The following is a 12,212-nucleotide window of genomic DNA, read 5'->3' as shown; positions in this document are numbered from 1 at the left end:
TCCTATATTTACCATTAACTTGACAATCATGACTGGAGGAGAACTTGGGAAAGCTATATTATTTGGATAATAGGATCATAATATCCTGACGGAGAGGCACTGATGTCGAAGTTCAAAACCCTTTTATGGGAAACTGCTGTAACCAATAAAGCTAAACACATTTCTAATCGCAAAGGAATCGCCTTGAAGCTGGTCATTACGTGTTGCTATAACGTGTATGCTAATGTAAAATACTGGAAAACAAACAACCTATATATAAAGTATATCTAAAAGTATTTGATAATTCAAAACATGATGTGTAGGTGGTATTTACCACTGGTGAAAGATGTACAATTGTACTGTGATAAGGCTGAGATTATACAAAGACAGGAAAATAACTCTATATATGTGAACCACAATTGGAAATTGAGCCAATTTAAAAACTAAAAAGTGGTTAGATAATTAGTAAGAAAAATTGGAGGCTTTTATTGATGTCGAAATATGCATTACCATAAAGTTAGTGGTGCACAGTTTTCAGAAACTACTGGCATGAGTGCTGGCGTCGTTAAGAGAATTTTGGATTATTATTGCAGAGGGTTACAAAAAAAGAGGATGAAAGAAGGTATTCAACTAGCATGAGCTGAATGGCAGTTTACTATTCAAAACGATCACGTATGTAACAGCAATACTTTGCATCAATTTCTTCGAAAGTACTATGAAGTAAAAGGCCATAGTCAAACTAGAAACAAAAGATTGCTATGCACGTTCTACTTTATATTTTATTTTTTTTTTATGTTTTTTCAAAATTATAAGGGAAAAATAAAAGAATGCGGACCAAAAGTAAATAAAGAAATACCTCTTATATAAAGATATGCATATATACAAATAGTGGAAGAAATACTTCAAACTTCATAAGCAAAAATCTCTTTAAAAAGCCTTGCACAATGGACAGAAGCACCCATTCTTGCACACAAAAGAAAAATGCCACTAAATTTTCTATGTAACGAGTATGTTTCCTCCGGTGGCGGACATAATCTCTCATTCAACATTAACCCGATATTGCCTCTAATCCTATCTGAAACAGTTTGATCCTTGAAATCAAAAGGTTTATCGAAATCGCCCCTAAAAGGTTCACCAAGTGTAAGTACACTATCGACGTGTGCGTCTTTCATGGACTGCGACTCTAAGCCAGTAAGGTAGCCCAGTTGCACAGACATTTCGTATGCTCCTTTCCGATCTTTTAATGTGGCGTATGTTAAAAGTTTTCTATATTTTAAAATAAAATCTTCTGCAAAAGGTCTGGACGCACCGAAATCCAATAATTCAATTTTCTTTGTTTTACCGTTATATAAAAAATTTGCCCAATTAGGATCCGTTTGCATATACTTGAACGTGGCAATTTCCTCCAAACATAGTCTCATAATATTCTCTGAAATAAAATTTTTAGTTTCTTGGGATGCCCTGGGCAATTTCATTATTTCAGTTCCCTCCATACGTGTCATAGTTATAATATTATCAGTTGTGTATTCAGGAAACACATGAGGAACCTCAAATGCTGGATCATCCTTCAGCAGCTTCTCGAACTTTTGTAGAGCCCTAGCTTCTCTATTGTAATCACATTCCCATTTTAACTCGGTTCTAGCGTTGGCAATTGTCTTATCCAAAAATAAACCCTTCGGCAATAAACTTGAGGCTGTAAGTAACATTAGTAAACTATTCAAATCCGAATCAATGGATTCTTTAACCCCAGGATATTGAATCTTAACAACTACTCTTTGACCATTAGGTAATTCTGCCGCATGCACCTGCCCGATGCTAGCTGCTGCCATAGGAACTTTGTCAAAATTGGAGAATTTTGTCTTCCAGTCAGCTCCCAATTCCTTGGTCATAACCTTTTCCAATTGTCTTTGAGGCATGTGATTCGCACTGTTCTGTACCCTTGATAAAATTTCGTATAACTCCTTTGGCAGTACTTTCTCATCCTGGAAAGATAATAGTTGCCCTATTTTCAAGGCTACACCTCTCATTTTGGAGAATTTATTGGTGATTCTGTCAATATTTGAATCTGATAGAATCAACGACTTCCAGGTGGGAGAATTGCCCTTCGCAACTTCCGATATACCTTTTGCAGCGGCATTCATTCCTACCCCTGCTGCCAGTGAACCATAATGAAATAATCTCGATATTCGTGAAGTTGGTACACTGGAACTTTTTAATGATTCCTTTTTTTCATCCCCACGCTTTCTTTCCACGTCGTCTTCACTTTCCCTAGCAGATTTTGTAGTATATTTCTTACTCATTGATATTGAAGAAACAGAAGAAATCCTCTCCTCATGTATAATCCCTCCGATACGGGACGAACAACATAACCTACTGAAATTACTCAGTTTCACTATTTTTGTAGCCATGTCGGACGATATCTTAACCGATCAGCTCCCAACAAAAATGCTACTTAGTATACTACTCAAAAGACTGGTGTGGTTAAAATCATCTCAAAGTACCGTATTATTAGAGGTCTACTGGAGTTTAAAACGGATGGTTACCCGGATTAATGATTTCCTGATAACATTGCAGGTCATCGACACATTTCGTCATTTTCCAAACTGAGGGCGGTTGCTTTCACTCACTTTGTTCTTTGTTGGCGTTTGTGGCCTGGCAAGCACATTATAGAATCCCAGTTTATACTAGATTGCTTTTCATTGATTAAGCGATGCTATACACAAATCCTTTTTTTTCTTTTTTCTGATATTTTTTTTCGGTGCCTCTGAAAAATTTTCAAATGCGAGATGAGATGAAAAGAAACTCTTGCAATTGTGTAATACTTGACACGTTTACGGAGATGCGATTGAGTACGATAGTGTAACTTATAAGCGCATACACGGAGACTAAAAGTGCAAGAATAATAATGGGTTCCAAAAGAAGATTCTCGTCCGAACACCCAGATCCAGTTGAGACTTCTATTCCTGAGCAGGCCGCCGAGATTGCGGAAGAATTATCCAAACAACATCCTCTTCCATCCGAAGAACCGCTAGTGCATCATGATGCCGGTGAATTCAAGGGCTTAGAACGCCACCATACTACGGCAGAACAGGCTCAAAAACTTGAAGATGGAAAGGTAAATCCATTTACAGGTAGAGAGTTTACACCAAAATATGTTGATATCTTAAAAATTAGAAGAGAACTCCCAGTACATGCTCAGAGAGATGAATTTTTGAAACTTTATCAAAACAACCAAATTATGGTTTTTGTTGGTGAAACTGGTTCCGGTAAGACGACACAAATTCCTCAATTCGTGTTATTCGATGAAATGCCACACTTAGAGAACACTCAAGTCGCATGTACCCAACCTCGTCGTGTCGCCGCAATGTCTGTTGCACAAAGAGTCGCCGAGGAAATGGATGTCAAGTTGGGTGAAGAAGTTGGTTACTCTATCAGATTCGAAAATAAAACTTCTAATAAGACGATATTGAAGTATATGACTGATGGTATGCTGTTGAGGGAGGCAATGGAGGACCATGATTTGTCGCGTTATTCATGCATCATTTTGGATGAAGCGCACGAACGTACACTAGCTACCGATATTTTGATGGGTCTTTTGAAGCAAGTAGTCAGGAGAAGACCTGATTTGAAGATCATCATTATGTCCGCCACTCTGGATGCGGAGAAATTTCAACGCTACTTCAATGACGCCCCATTACTTGCCGTTCCGGGCAGAACATACCCAGTTGAGCTATATTATACGCCGGAATTTCAAAGAGACTATTTAGATTCTGCCATTCGTACTGTTTTACAAATTCATGCTACTGAAGAGGCTGGTGATATTCTGTTATTTTTAACTGGTGAAGATGAAATTGAAGATGCTGTCAGAAAGATTTCTTTAGAAGGTGATCAATTGGTTAGAGAAGAGGGATGCGGACCTTTATCTGTATACCCGCTATATGGTTCATTGCCACCACATCAACAGCAAAGAATCTTTGAGCCTGCTCCAGAGTCACATAATGGCAGGCCAGGCAGGAAAGTCGTTATCTCCACTAACATTGCTGAAACTTCGTTAACAATTGACGGTATTGTCTACGTCGTTGACCCAGGGTTTTCAAAGCAGAAGGTTTACAATCCGAGAATTAGAGTTGAGTCTTTACTGGTTTCCCCTATCTCCAAGGCTTCTGCCCAACAAAGAGCTGGTCGTGCTGGTCGTACAAGGCCCGGTAAATGTTTCAGATTATACACTGAAGAGGCATTCCAAAAGGAACTGATAGAACAAAGTTATCCAGAAATTTTACGTTCTAATTTATCTTCCACCGTCTTAGAACTAAAGAAATTAGGTATTGATGACTTGGTCCATTTCGACTTTATGGATCCACCTGCTCCGGAAACAATGATGAGAGCTCTTGAAGAACTAAATTATTTGGCATGTCTAGACGACGAAGGTAACTTAACACCTCTAGGTAGACTGGCATCCCAGTTCCCCCTAGATCCTATGCTGGCAGTGATGCTAATTGGGTCCTTTGAGTTCCAATGTTCTCAAGAAATATTGACTATAGTGGCCATGCTATCGGTACCAAATGTATTTATTCGTCCAACAAAGGACAAGAAACGAGCAGACGATGCCAAGAATATCTTCGCTCATCCAGATGGTGATCATATCACTTTACTAAATGTATATCATGGGTTCAAATCAGATGAAGCTTATGAATATGGTATCCATAAGTGGTGCCGTGACCACTACCTAAACTACAGGTCACTTTCCGCTGCTGATAATATCCGTTCCCAATTAGAAAGATTAATGAACCGTTACAACCTAGAATTAAACACTACAGACTACGAAAGCCCTAAATACTTTGACAACATTAGAAAGGCTCTTGCCTCTGGGTTCTTTATGCAAGTAGCAAAGAAAAGATCAGGTGCCAAAGGTTACATTACAGTGAAAGATAATCAAGACGTTCTGATCCATCCTAGTACAGTCCTTGGCCACGACGCAGAATGGGTCATTTACAATGAATTTGTACTCACGTCGAAGAATTATATAAGAACTGTGACCTCAGTTAGGCCCGAATGGCTTATTGAAATAGCCCCTGCATACTACGACTTGAACAATTTCCAAAAAGGTGATGTCAAATTATCGTTGGAAAGGATCAAGGAAAAAGTTGATAGATTAAACGAGTTGAAACAAGATAAAACTAAAAAGAAGAGTAAACACTCTAAGAAATAGACAGACATTATGTGTCAAAAAAAAAAGGATATATATCTATAGGACTGTTTCATAGAGAGAAAATTTAACTAAAAAACAGGTACACGTAACCTAAATCTATTCATATAAAAAACATAACGCCCTTTCCCATGAAGAAGTTTTCCTCAATTATTAGGTAATCTATATAGAACACATCCTATATCCCCTTCGAGGTGTTTTCTAAAGGACAAATGAAAACTGAACCGCGGTGTGAGGAAGTTCCCTTAAAAATGGCAAAGATTACCGTAAAAGTAAATTGCTCCTTACTTTAACGATGCTCAAAACGAGCATCTTATTCTTGCGGAGAAAATTAATCACTCAATTCCAACAAGAATATTCGCTCTCTATCAAAGTAGGTTTATGGGGTAAACCGCATATATCTGTATATTAGGGAAACTTATTTTCCGTTAACGAAGTTCGAATAATAGAGAAGAGAAGGAACCTTTTAAGAAACAACCATGTTTTATCTAAGTGACATCGAGGAAGAAGCTTCGGCAGGGGCTGAACCAACCTATAATTTCTGGGAAGTTTTGTTATTCTCTAACACTCAGGAAAATCTCGTCACCGTCGTCGGAGAATTACATACACTCACCGAGCGTGTGGTTCGTTACAAGATTGAGCCTGAATCAAGGGAAGTTACCGCCACAACGCTGCCATCCTTGCTAGCACTTTTGCTAGAAAAAAGGAACCAGGCAAGACGTTTATACAGGGATGTACTTTCAATGAAAATGTCAGAACTGGACTGGGACATCAACGATTTGTTCACGCAGTTACAAGAAGAGCTAACAAGGACAGACGATACTCTTTCTATGTATCCTAGGAGAAGGTACTTTCACTAGCTTTGCTCAACACGACCTATTGCATAGCGCCGAATATGAAGAGGACATTCATATATAATTATATAAGCATGGTTGTATTTCCCGTATATCGTTACACAAAAGGGAAGGGGGGTAACTAATATTTACTTCACTGGTGGCAAAAGAGAAAAATGCAAAATTTCAGACAATTTTCTTTCAAATACATCTATAAAAATATGTTATCTTATTACTTTCGTAATCTTCTCAAATCATCAGGAAACGAAGATATACAATTTTGCTGGATTAGACATGTCTCAAGAACAGTACACAGAAAGCTTGAAGGTTATTGTCGCCGAAAAACTGGCCGGTATACCCAACTTTAACGAAGATATCAAGTACGTTGCGGAGTACATTGTTTTGTTAATCGTTAATGGTGGTACTGTTGAATCCGTTGTGGATGAACTGGCGACTCTGTTTGACAGTGTTTCTAGAGATACACTTGCAAATGTTGTTCAAACAGCCTTTTTCGCTCTAGAAGCCCTACAACAAGGAGAAAGTGCTGAGAATATTGTATCCAAAATTAGAATGATGAATGCGCAGAGCTTGGGGCAATCGGACATTGCGCAACAGCAACAGCAACAGCAACTACAGCAACAGCAGCAACAGCAACAGCAACCTCAACTTCAACCCGAACAGCAACCTCAACAACCACCACCACAGCAAGCAACACAGAATTCGATGCAGATAGACACTCATGCCGCTCCGTCCCCAATATCAGCTTTCTCTGGTATTGTGAACGCCGCAGCTCCACCACAATTTGCGCCTGTTGATAACAGCCAAAGGTTTACTCAACGTGGTGGAGGCGCCGTTGGAAAGAACCGCAGAGGTGGTCGCGGTGGGAACCGTGGAGGACGCAATGGTAATTCTACACGTTTTAATCCGTTGGCAAAAGCACTTGGGATGGCGGGTGAAAGTAATATGAATTTTGTTCCAACCAAGAAAGAAGGGCGTTGTAGGTTGTTTCCTCACTGTCCCCTGGGTAGATCATGCCCACATGCGCACCCAACTAAAGTATGCAATGAATACCCAAACTGTCCGAAGCCTCCGGGAACTTGTGAGTTTTTACATCCAAATGAAGACGAAGAATTAATGAAAGAAATGGAAAGAACCCGTGAAGAATTCCAAAAAAGAAAAGCTGATTTATTGGCTGCAAGGAGGAAACCGGTTCAAACCGGTATCGTTTTGTGTAAATTTGGGGCTCTATGCTCTAATCCATCATGCCCATTTGGTCATCCAACGCCAGCAAATGAAGATGCCAAAGTCATTGATTTAATGTGGTGTGATAAAAATTTAACATGCGATAATCCTGAATGTAGGAAAGCCCATTCTTCATTATCTAAGATCAAGGAAGTAAAACCTATAAGCCAAAAGAAAGCAGCCCCTCCTCCAGTCGAAAAATCTTTGGAACAATGCAAATTCGGTACGCATTGTACTAATAAACGTTGTAAATATAGACATGCTCGTTCTCATATTATGTGCCGTGAAGGCGCCAACTGTACTAGAATTGATTGTTTGTTTGGTCACCCAATTAATGAAGATTGTAGATTTGGTGTCGACTGCAAAAACATTTATTGTTTATTCAGGCATCCTCCAGGGAGAGTGCTTCCGGAAAAGAAGACTGCTGCACCCAATGCAAATGGTCCTACCAATGAAAGACCATTTGCGTTGCCAGAGAACGCGAACATTGAAAATGCTCCTTCGCAAGCCAGTTTCCCCCCCCAAGAACAAGATACGGAGATGAATTAACAAAAATCAGGCCTCCAACATGAGATTCTTCTTACCGTTGCTTCTCTATGATGGGCGCTTATTCAAAGCTTTTTGAATGTGGCATGCCATGTGTCGTTCCGTTATTGTATTTATAATTCATCGTATTTAGATTTAAAAAAAAAAAAAAAAAAAAAAAAGTTTTCAAACAGCTCCTATCTATGAGGCGCTGTAATATAGATAAAATATCAGCATTAATCATTTGCATAAGTGATTGTTACAACTTGTTCAATTTTTAGAGTCTTGATCCAACACTGCCGCCTAATCTTGCTTCTTTTGCTGAATACGTAGTGCCATCCGCTGTACCGTACCAAAGAAATGTTCCCCGCGTGTAAAAGGAAAAGAGAAAAAAGCTGATTGCGTTTTAATCAAAATGGACGTCAAAAGGGTTTGACTTTATATTTGAGAATGCTCACTTCAAGCGGAAAAACACTTGAATAGGTAATTGGAATGAGAAATAAGGTGTTGTTATAAGTGTACAAAATTATTTAATGGTTAAAATTAAAAAAAACTATTTTATAATTTGTTAACAATAAGCTTAGAATCTCTTCTTTTGAGCAGAAGCTTCATCGGAGTAGATGTCCAATGGAGAAACTGGCAATGGTTGTTCGGCCCACAAGTTTGGAGTCAAGAAACCGTAAGTGTTACCAATAGCAACGAAAGCAGCCTTCAAGGTGTTTTCCAAAGTTCTGGTCTTACCGTTGGATTGGGTGTAGACATCTTCAACACCAGCCAATTGCAACAACTTCTTGACAGCTGGAGAAGCGACGATACCAGAACCTCTTGGGGCTGGGATCAATCTAACAGTGACGGAACCACACTTACCAGTGGTCTTGGTGGCCAAAGAATGTGGTTGACCCAAGTTGGTACCCCAGTAACCTCTTCTGATTGGGATAACGGACAACTTAGCAATAATGATACCAGCTCTGATGGCACCAGCAACTTCCTTGGCGGTCTTGATACCCAAACCAACGTGACCGTTAGAGTCACCAACAACGACAACAGCCTTGAATCTGGTTCTTTGACCGGCTCTGGTTTGCTTTTGAACTGGCTTGATGTTCATAACTTCGTCTTGCAAACCTGGCAACAAAGTGTCAATGATTTGGAATTCCTTGACTGGCAAAGAGTGCAAGAAGATTTCTTCAATGGTGGTAATCTTACCAGCCTTGACTAATCTACCTAGCTTGGTAACTGGAACCCATCCCTTTTCTTCAGTGTTTCTTGGTCCTCTTCTGTTTGGACGACCTCTGTTACGGCCACCGAAACCGCCTCTCTTTTGTTGTTGAGCTTCTGGAGCAGACATTACTTAATTAGTTGAGCTTATTGGTTGTTTGTTATAGTCGGAATGGAACACGGAAAGTTGATGTAGGTAACTTTCAATCGACAATATATAAAGAACACGGTTTCTTTAGGATTGAAAAAGGTATTTAGCAGCAAGCAAGGAAATTCGCAACAGAGAAGGAAAAAGTTTGAATAAAAACCTGAAAACTCTTAGCTCACTACAGAGGAGAATAGGTGAAAAATTAGCTGAGCGTCCTAGGAAAGCTGCGTGCAATGCTGAGGCAGGGAAAGTAGCTGTGTTACCTCGTTAATGATGACTTATGTTTTCTGCCAAATGTGTGCGACCCAATTTCCTTACAAGAAATAATATCCAAGTAAAAAAAAAAGAACACAACACCAGGGTGTATGGGCTGTATTCATACATCCGAACATATTAGAAAAACAGTCTCATAAATGGAAACAATTCCTTGCTCAGCGTAGAAAGCTTTCAAGTAAACTTCAAGATTCCTTAACAAATAACTTAATTAGTACTGTATATTACCTTCGCTTCAAAAGTTGTTCAGGCTCGCATCCGAGCCTTTTGGTGCAAATGGCATGACTCAATCAATAATTCTCCCCTTAAATCCTGCCAATATTTCTAACCTTGTAGTCAAAACGTCAGCCAATGTTGAACAACAGTAACTTTATTTTTGTGCAGTAAGACTCTTAGCATGTATATCTTAACGCCTTATTAAAAATATATTCCTCGTGCTTTTAGCTCTTACTCTTAATTTATTTTCATAAAAAGGTACTACTAGACTTCTTTATCGTTCTATCTCGTAGGGCTGAAATATAGGATAAAAAACCGCGGTACGAAACAAAGATAATAGTGAGTACAAACTGGATAAAAAATCTATCAAACTACAAACGTATAAACAGTATATCGAACCTATGAATCTCAATGAAAGCTACCTAGATGCTGAGGTACCGAACAGTAAATTGAAGCATAGTAAAAGTGGAAATTTTGAATGCATTCCAGTTGTGGCAACAACTTCAGAGCCAACGACATCGGTTAATCTAGATGAAACATTTTTCAAAAAGGCACCTCTAGCAACGCCGATATCCAATGATCATTCCGTTAGTAAGTCTACCTCTATAAATTCTTTGAATACAGCATATGTGGCATCCAGAAGATCTCCTTTGCAAGCAAAGAAATTGCAGGTTAAAAACAATTTGCTGTCAGCAGATTTGGCAAAGAGCAATGATGATATAATGCCAACGTTAAACAGTTCGAAAAAGGATCCTGGTCCTTATTTGGACTGCGAGAATGACATCAGGAGTCGCTTGGCGGAAAGCATATACTCCATGGAAACTTCTCTAAGAGGATCTGAACTACAAAGACGACCCTATGTAAGTAACGAAATTCCCAACGTATTCAAGTTCTCAATGTTTAATAGTAACAGCGAATCAAGTGAAAACCAGGCCCCTTGTGATAAAAATTTTCTCATATTCACTTCAGCGGGTAAACCGATCTACTGCATGCATGGCAAAGACGAACAGATCATGTCATATACGGGGCTCATTAATACTGTAATAAGTTACTTCCAAGTCAATGGGCCATCGGAATTAAAAACCATATCGACTTTAACTTCTGGTAAAAGGCTTACTTTTTTGGATAAATCACCCATATTACTAATGGCACAATCCGAAAGAGGCGAGTCCTCAAACGAATTGTTGAATCAGCTGGATTTTCTATATTCATACATTCTTTCGTCTTTAAGTGAACGACAATTGCTTAGGTTATTCTCCAAAAGGGAAAATTTCGACTTAAGAAATTATTTGGAAACCACAGATTTTGAAAATTTAAATGAAATATGTTCGCTGATCTGTAACAGAATGTTTCCCGACTTACTATTGAACTCTTTACAATGCTTACCGTTTCACCATTCTTCAAGATTAAAGTTACAGAACGTAATTTTACAACAATTAGAGAAAAGGCAGGATATTCCCAGGGGAACTTTATTATATGGCTTGATAATTGCGCCTCAAAATAAATTGTGCTGTGTTCTTCGACCAAGAGGTCATACTTTGCACACTACAGACTTGCATCTTCTATTTTGCCTAATATCTCATCAATTTCAAAACCTAGACGAAACTCAAGAACTTTGGGTACCCATATGTTTCCCAAAATTTAACTCAAGTGGTTTTCTTTATTGTTATATCAAGTTTCTACCTAATGATACTTATAGCAATGAAAAATCGGCACTAGTACTGATAAGTGCACAAAAGGATGCATTCTTTTCACTGAAGTCGTTTAGTGACGAGTTAATTATTAAACTCGAAAAAGAGAGGCTACTGAAAAAGATAAATGCTTCTAAGAGGTTTAAGCTTAGCGATATACCGGCACCTATGGTTCATCACTTTATATATAAATCGAAGCAAAACGTTCAATATGTTATGCCGCACTTTGAAGTCAACAGTAACATTGCCCTGGATTCTTCACAGGGGCTGGAATATGAATTGAAATTGAAGACATACTACCAACAATTGCACGGCACGGTGGTAAGAGATAATGGCAACCTGTTGAGTAGGTCTATGTTAAATTTTGTTAGATGGAGTTCCAAAGACAATGAAGACTTGAAAATGAACGAAACAAGAATGGATTTTTCTGAATTGGATGAGTACATCATTGGGAATTCGTCATTCGAACAAGAGTCAGTTAATATGTTAGGGATGGCATGGGTAACGCCCACGTTTGAATTGTATCTGATTGGAAATAACGGTGTTGTTGACAAAAGGGTTTTATTCAAGAGTGCGAGAAAAGTAGCTAATTGGTGTCAAAAACACGAGTCGAGACTATTTATAAGTGATGGTGCCGTCTTTTGAGTTTTTAACTGGGGGGTTATTTTTACTTTTTTCCTTAACTTGTAAATATATCTATAAGAGCATATATATATATATACATAGGTATACATACATGTGTAAAATGGGAGTACTTTTAGTTTTCTTCCTTTCCGAGTATGTTGAATATGAAGAGAATAAATAAATGAAGGAAGAAGATGTTGAACTGTTTTTAAGTACATTTAAAAGACTTTGTTGAAAGTGTGAGAAGAAATGAAAGAATT

General features: G+C 38.5%; 6 protein-coding genes across 6 annotated transcripts; 4 read left to right on the top strand and 2 right to left on the bottom strand.

Annotated features, from left to right (window-relative positions):
* Positions 1-881: 881 nt before the first annotated feature.
* Positions 882-2,387, bottom strand: COQ8 (protein kinase COQ8; the record flags this gene model as incomplete). Its single annotated transcript, XM_033910360.1, has 1 exon — positions 882-2,387. The coding sequence occupies one exon, from the start codon at positions 2,385-2,387 to the stop codon at positions 882-884; it is 1,506 nt and encodes a 501-aa protein (XP_033766251.1).
* A 497-nt stretch (positions 2,388-2,884) lies between these two features.
* On the top strand, positions 2,885-5,188 carry PRP43 (DEAH-box ATP-dependent RNA helicase PRP43; the record flags this gene model as incomplete). Its single annotated transcript, XM_033910359.1, has 1 exon — positions 2,885-5,188. The coding sequence occupies one exon, from the start codon at positions 2,885-2,887 to the stop codon at positions 5,186-5,188; it is 2,304 nt and encodes a 767-aa protein (XP_033766250.1).
* A 476-nt stretch (positions 5,189-5,664) lies between these two features.
* On the top strand, positions 5,665-6,045 carry GPG1 (Gpg1p; the record flags this gene model as incomplete). The annotated part of the gene is made up of 1 exon (XM_033910358.1): positions 5,665-6,045. The coding sequence occupies one exon, from the start codon at positions 5,665-5,667 to the stop codon at positions 6,043-6,045; it is 381 nt and encodes a 126-aa protein (XP_033766249.1).
* Positions 6,046-6,312: 267 nt separating this feature from the next.
* On the top strand, positions 6,313-7,809 carry NAB2 (mRNA-binding protein NAB2; the record flags this gene model as incomplete). The annotated part of the gene is made up of 1 exon (XM_033910357.1): positions 6,313-7,809. One exon carries the CDS (start codon positions 6,313-6,315, stop codon positions 7,807-7,809), a length of 1,497 nt encoding a protein of 498 aa, XP_033766248.1.
* A 556-nt stretch (positions 7,810-8,365) lies between these two features.
* Positions 8,366-9,130, bottom strand: RPS2 (40S ribosomal protein uS5; the record flags this gene model as incomplete). Its single annotated transcript, XM_033910356.1, has 1 exon — positions 8,366-9,130. The coding sequence occupies one exon, from the start codon at positions 9,128-9,130 to the stop codon at positions 8,366-8,368; it is 765 nt and encodes a 254-aa protein (XP_033766247.1).
* A 908-nt stretch (positions 9,131-10,038) lies between these two features.
* Positions 10,039-11,973, top strand: MON1 (guanine nucleotide exchange factor MON1; the record flags this gene model as incomplete). Its single annotated transcript, XM_033910355.1, has 1 exon — positions 10,039-11,973. One exon carries the CDS (start codon positions 10,039-10,041, stop codon positions 11,971-11,973), a length of 1,935 nt encoding a protein of 644 aa, XP_033766246.1.
* Positions 11,974-12,212: the final 239 nt, after the last annotated feature.

This window comes from Saccharomyces paradoxus, chromosome VII (genome assembly GCF_002079055.1).
Source record: "Saccharomyces paradoxus chromosome VII, complete sequence".
NCBI classification, from domain to species: domain Eukaryota; kingdom Fungi; phylum Ascomycota; class Saccharomycetes; order Saccharomycetales; family Saccharomycetaceae; genus Saccharomyces; species Saccharomyces paradoxus.
The sequence above is the reverse complement of the archived record's forward strand: the minus strand, read 5'-3'. Positions and strand labels throughout refer to the sequence as shown.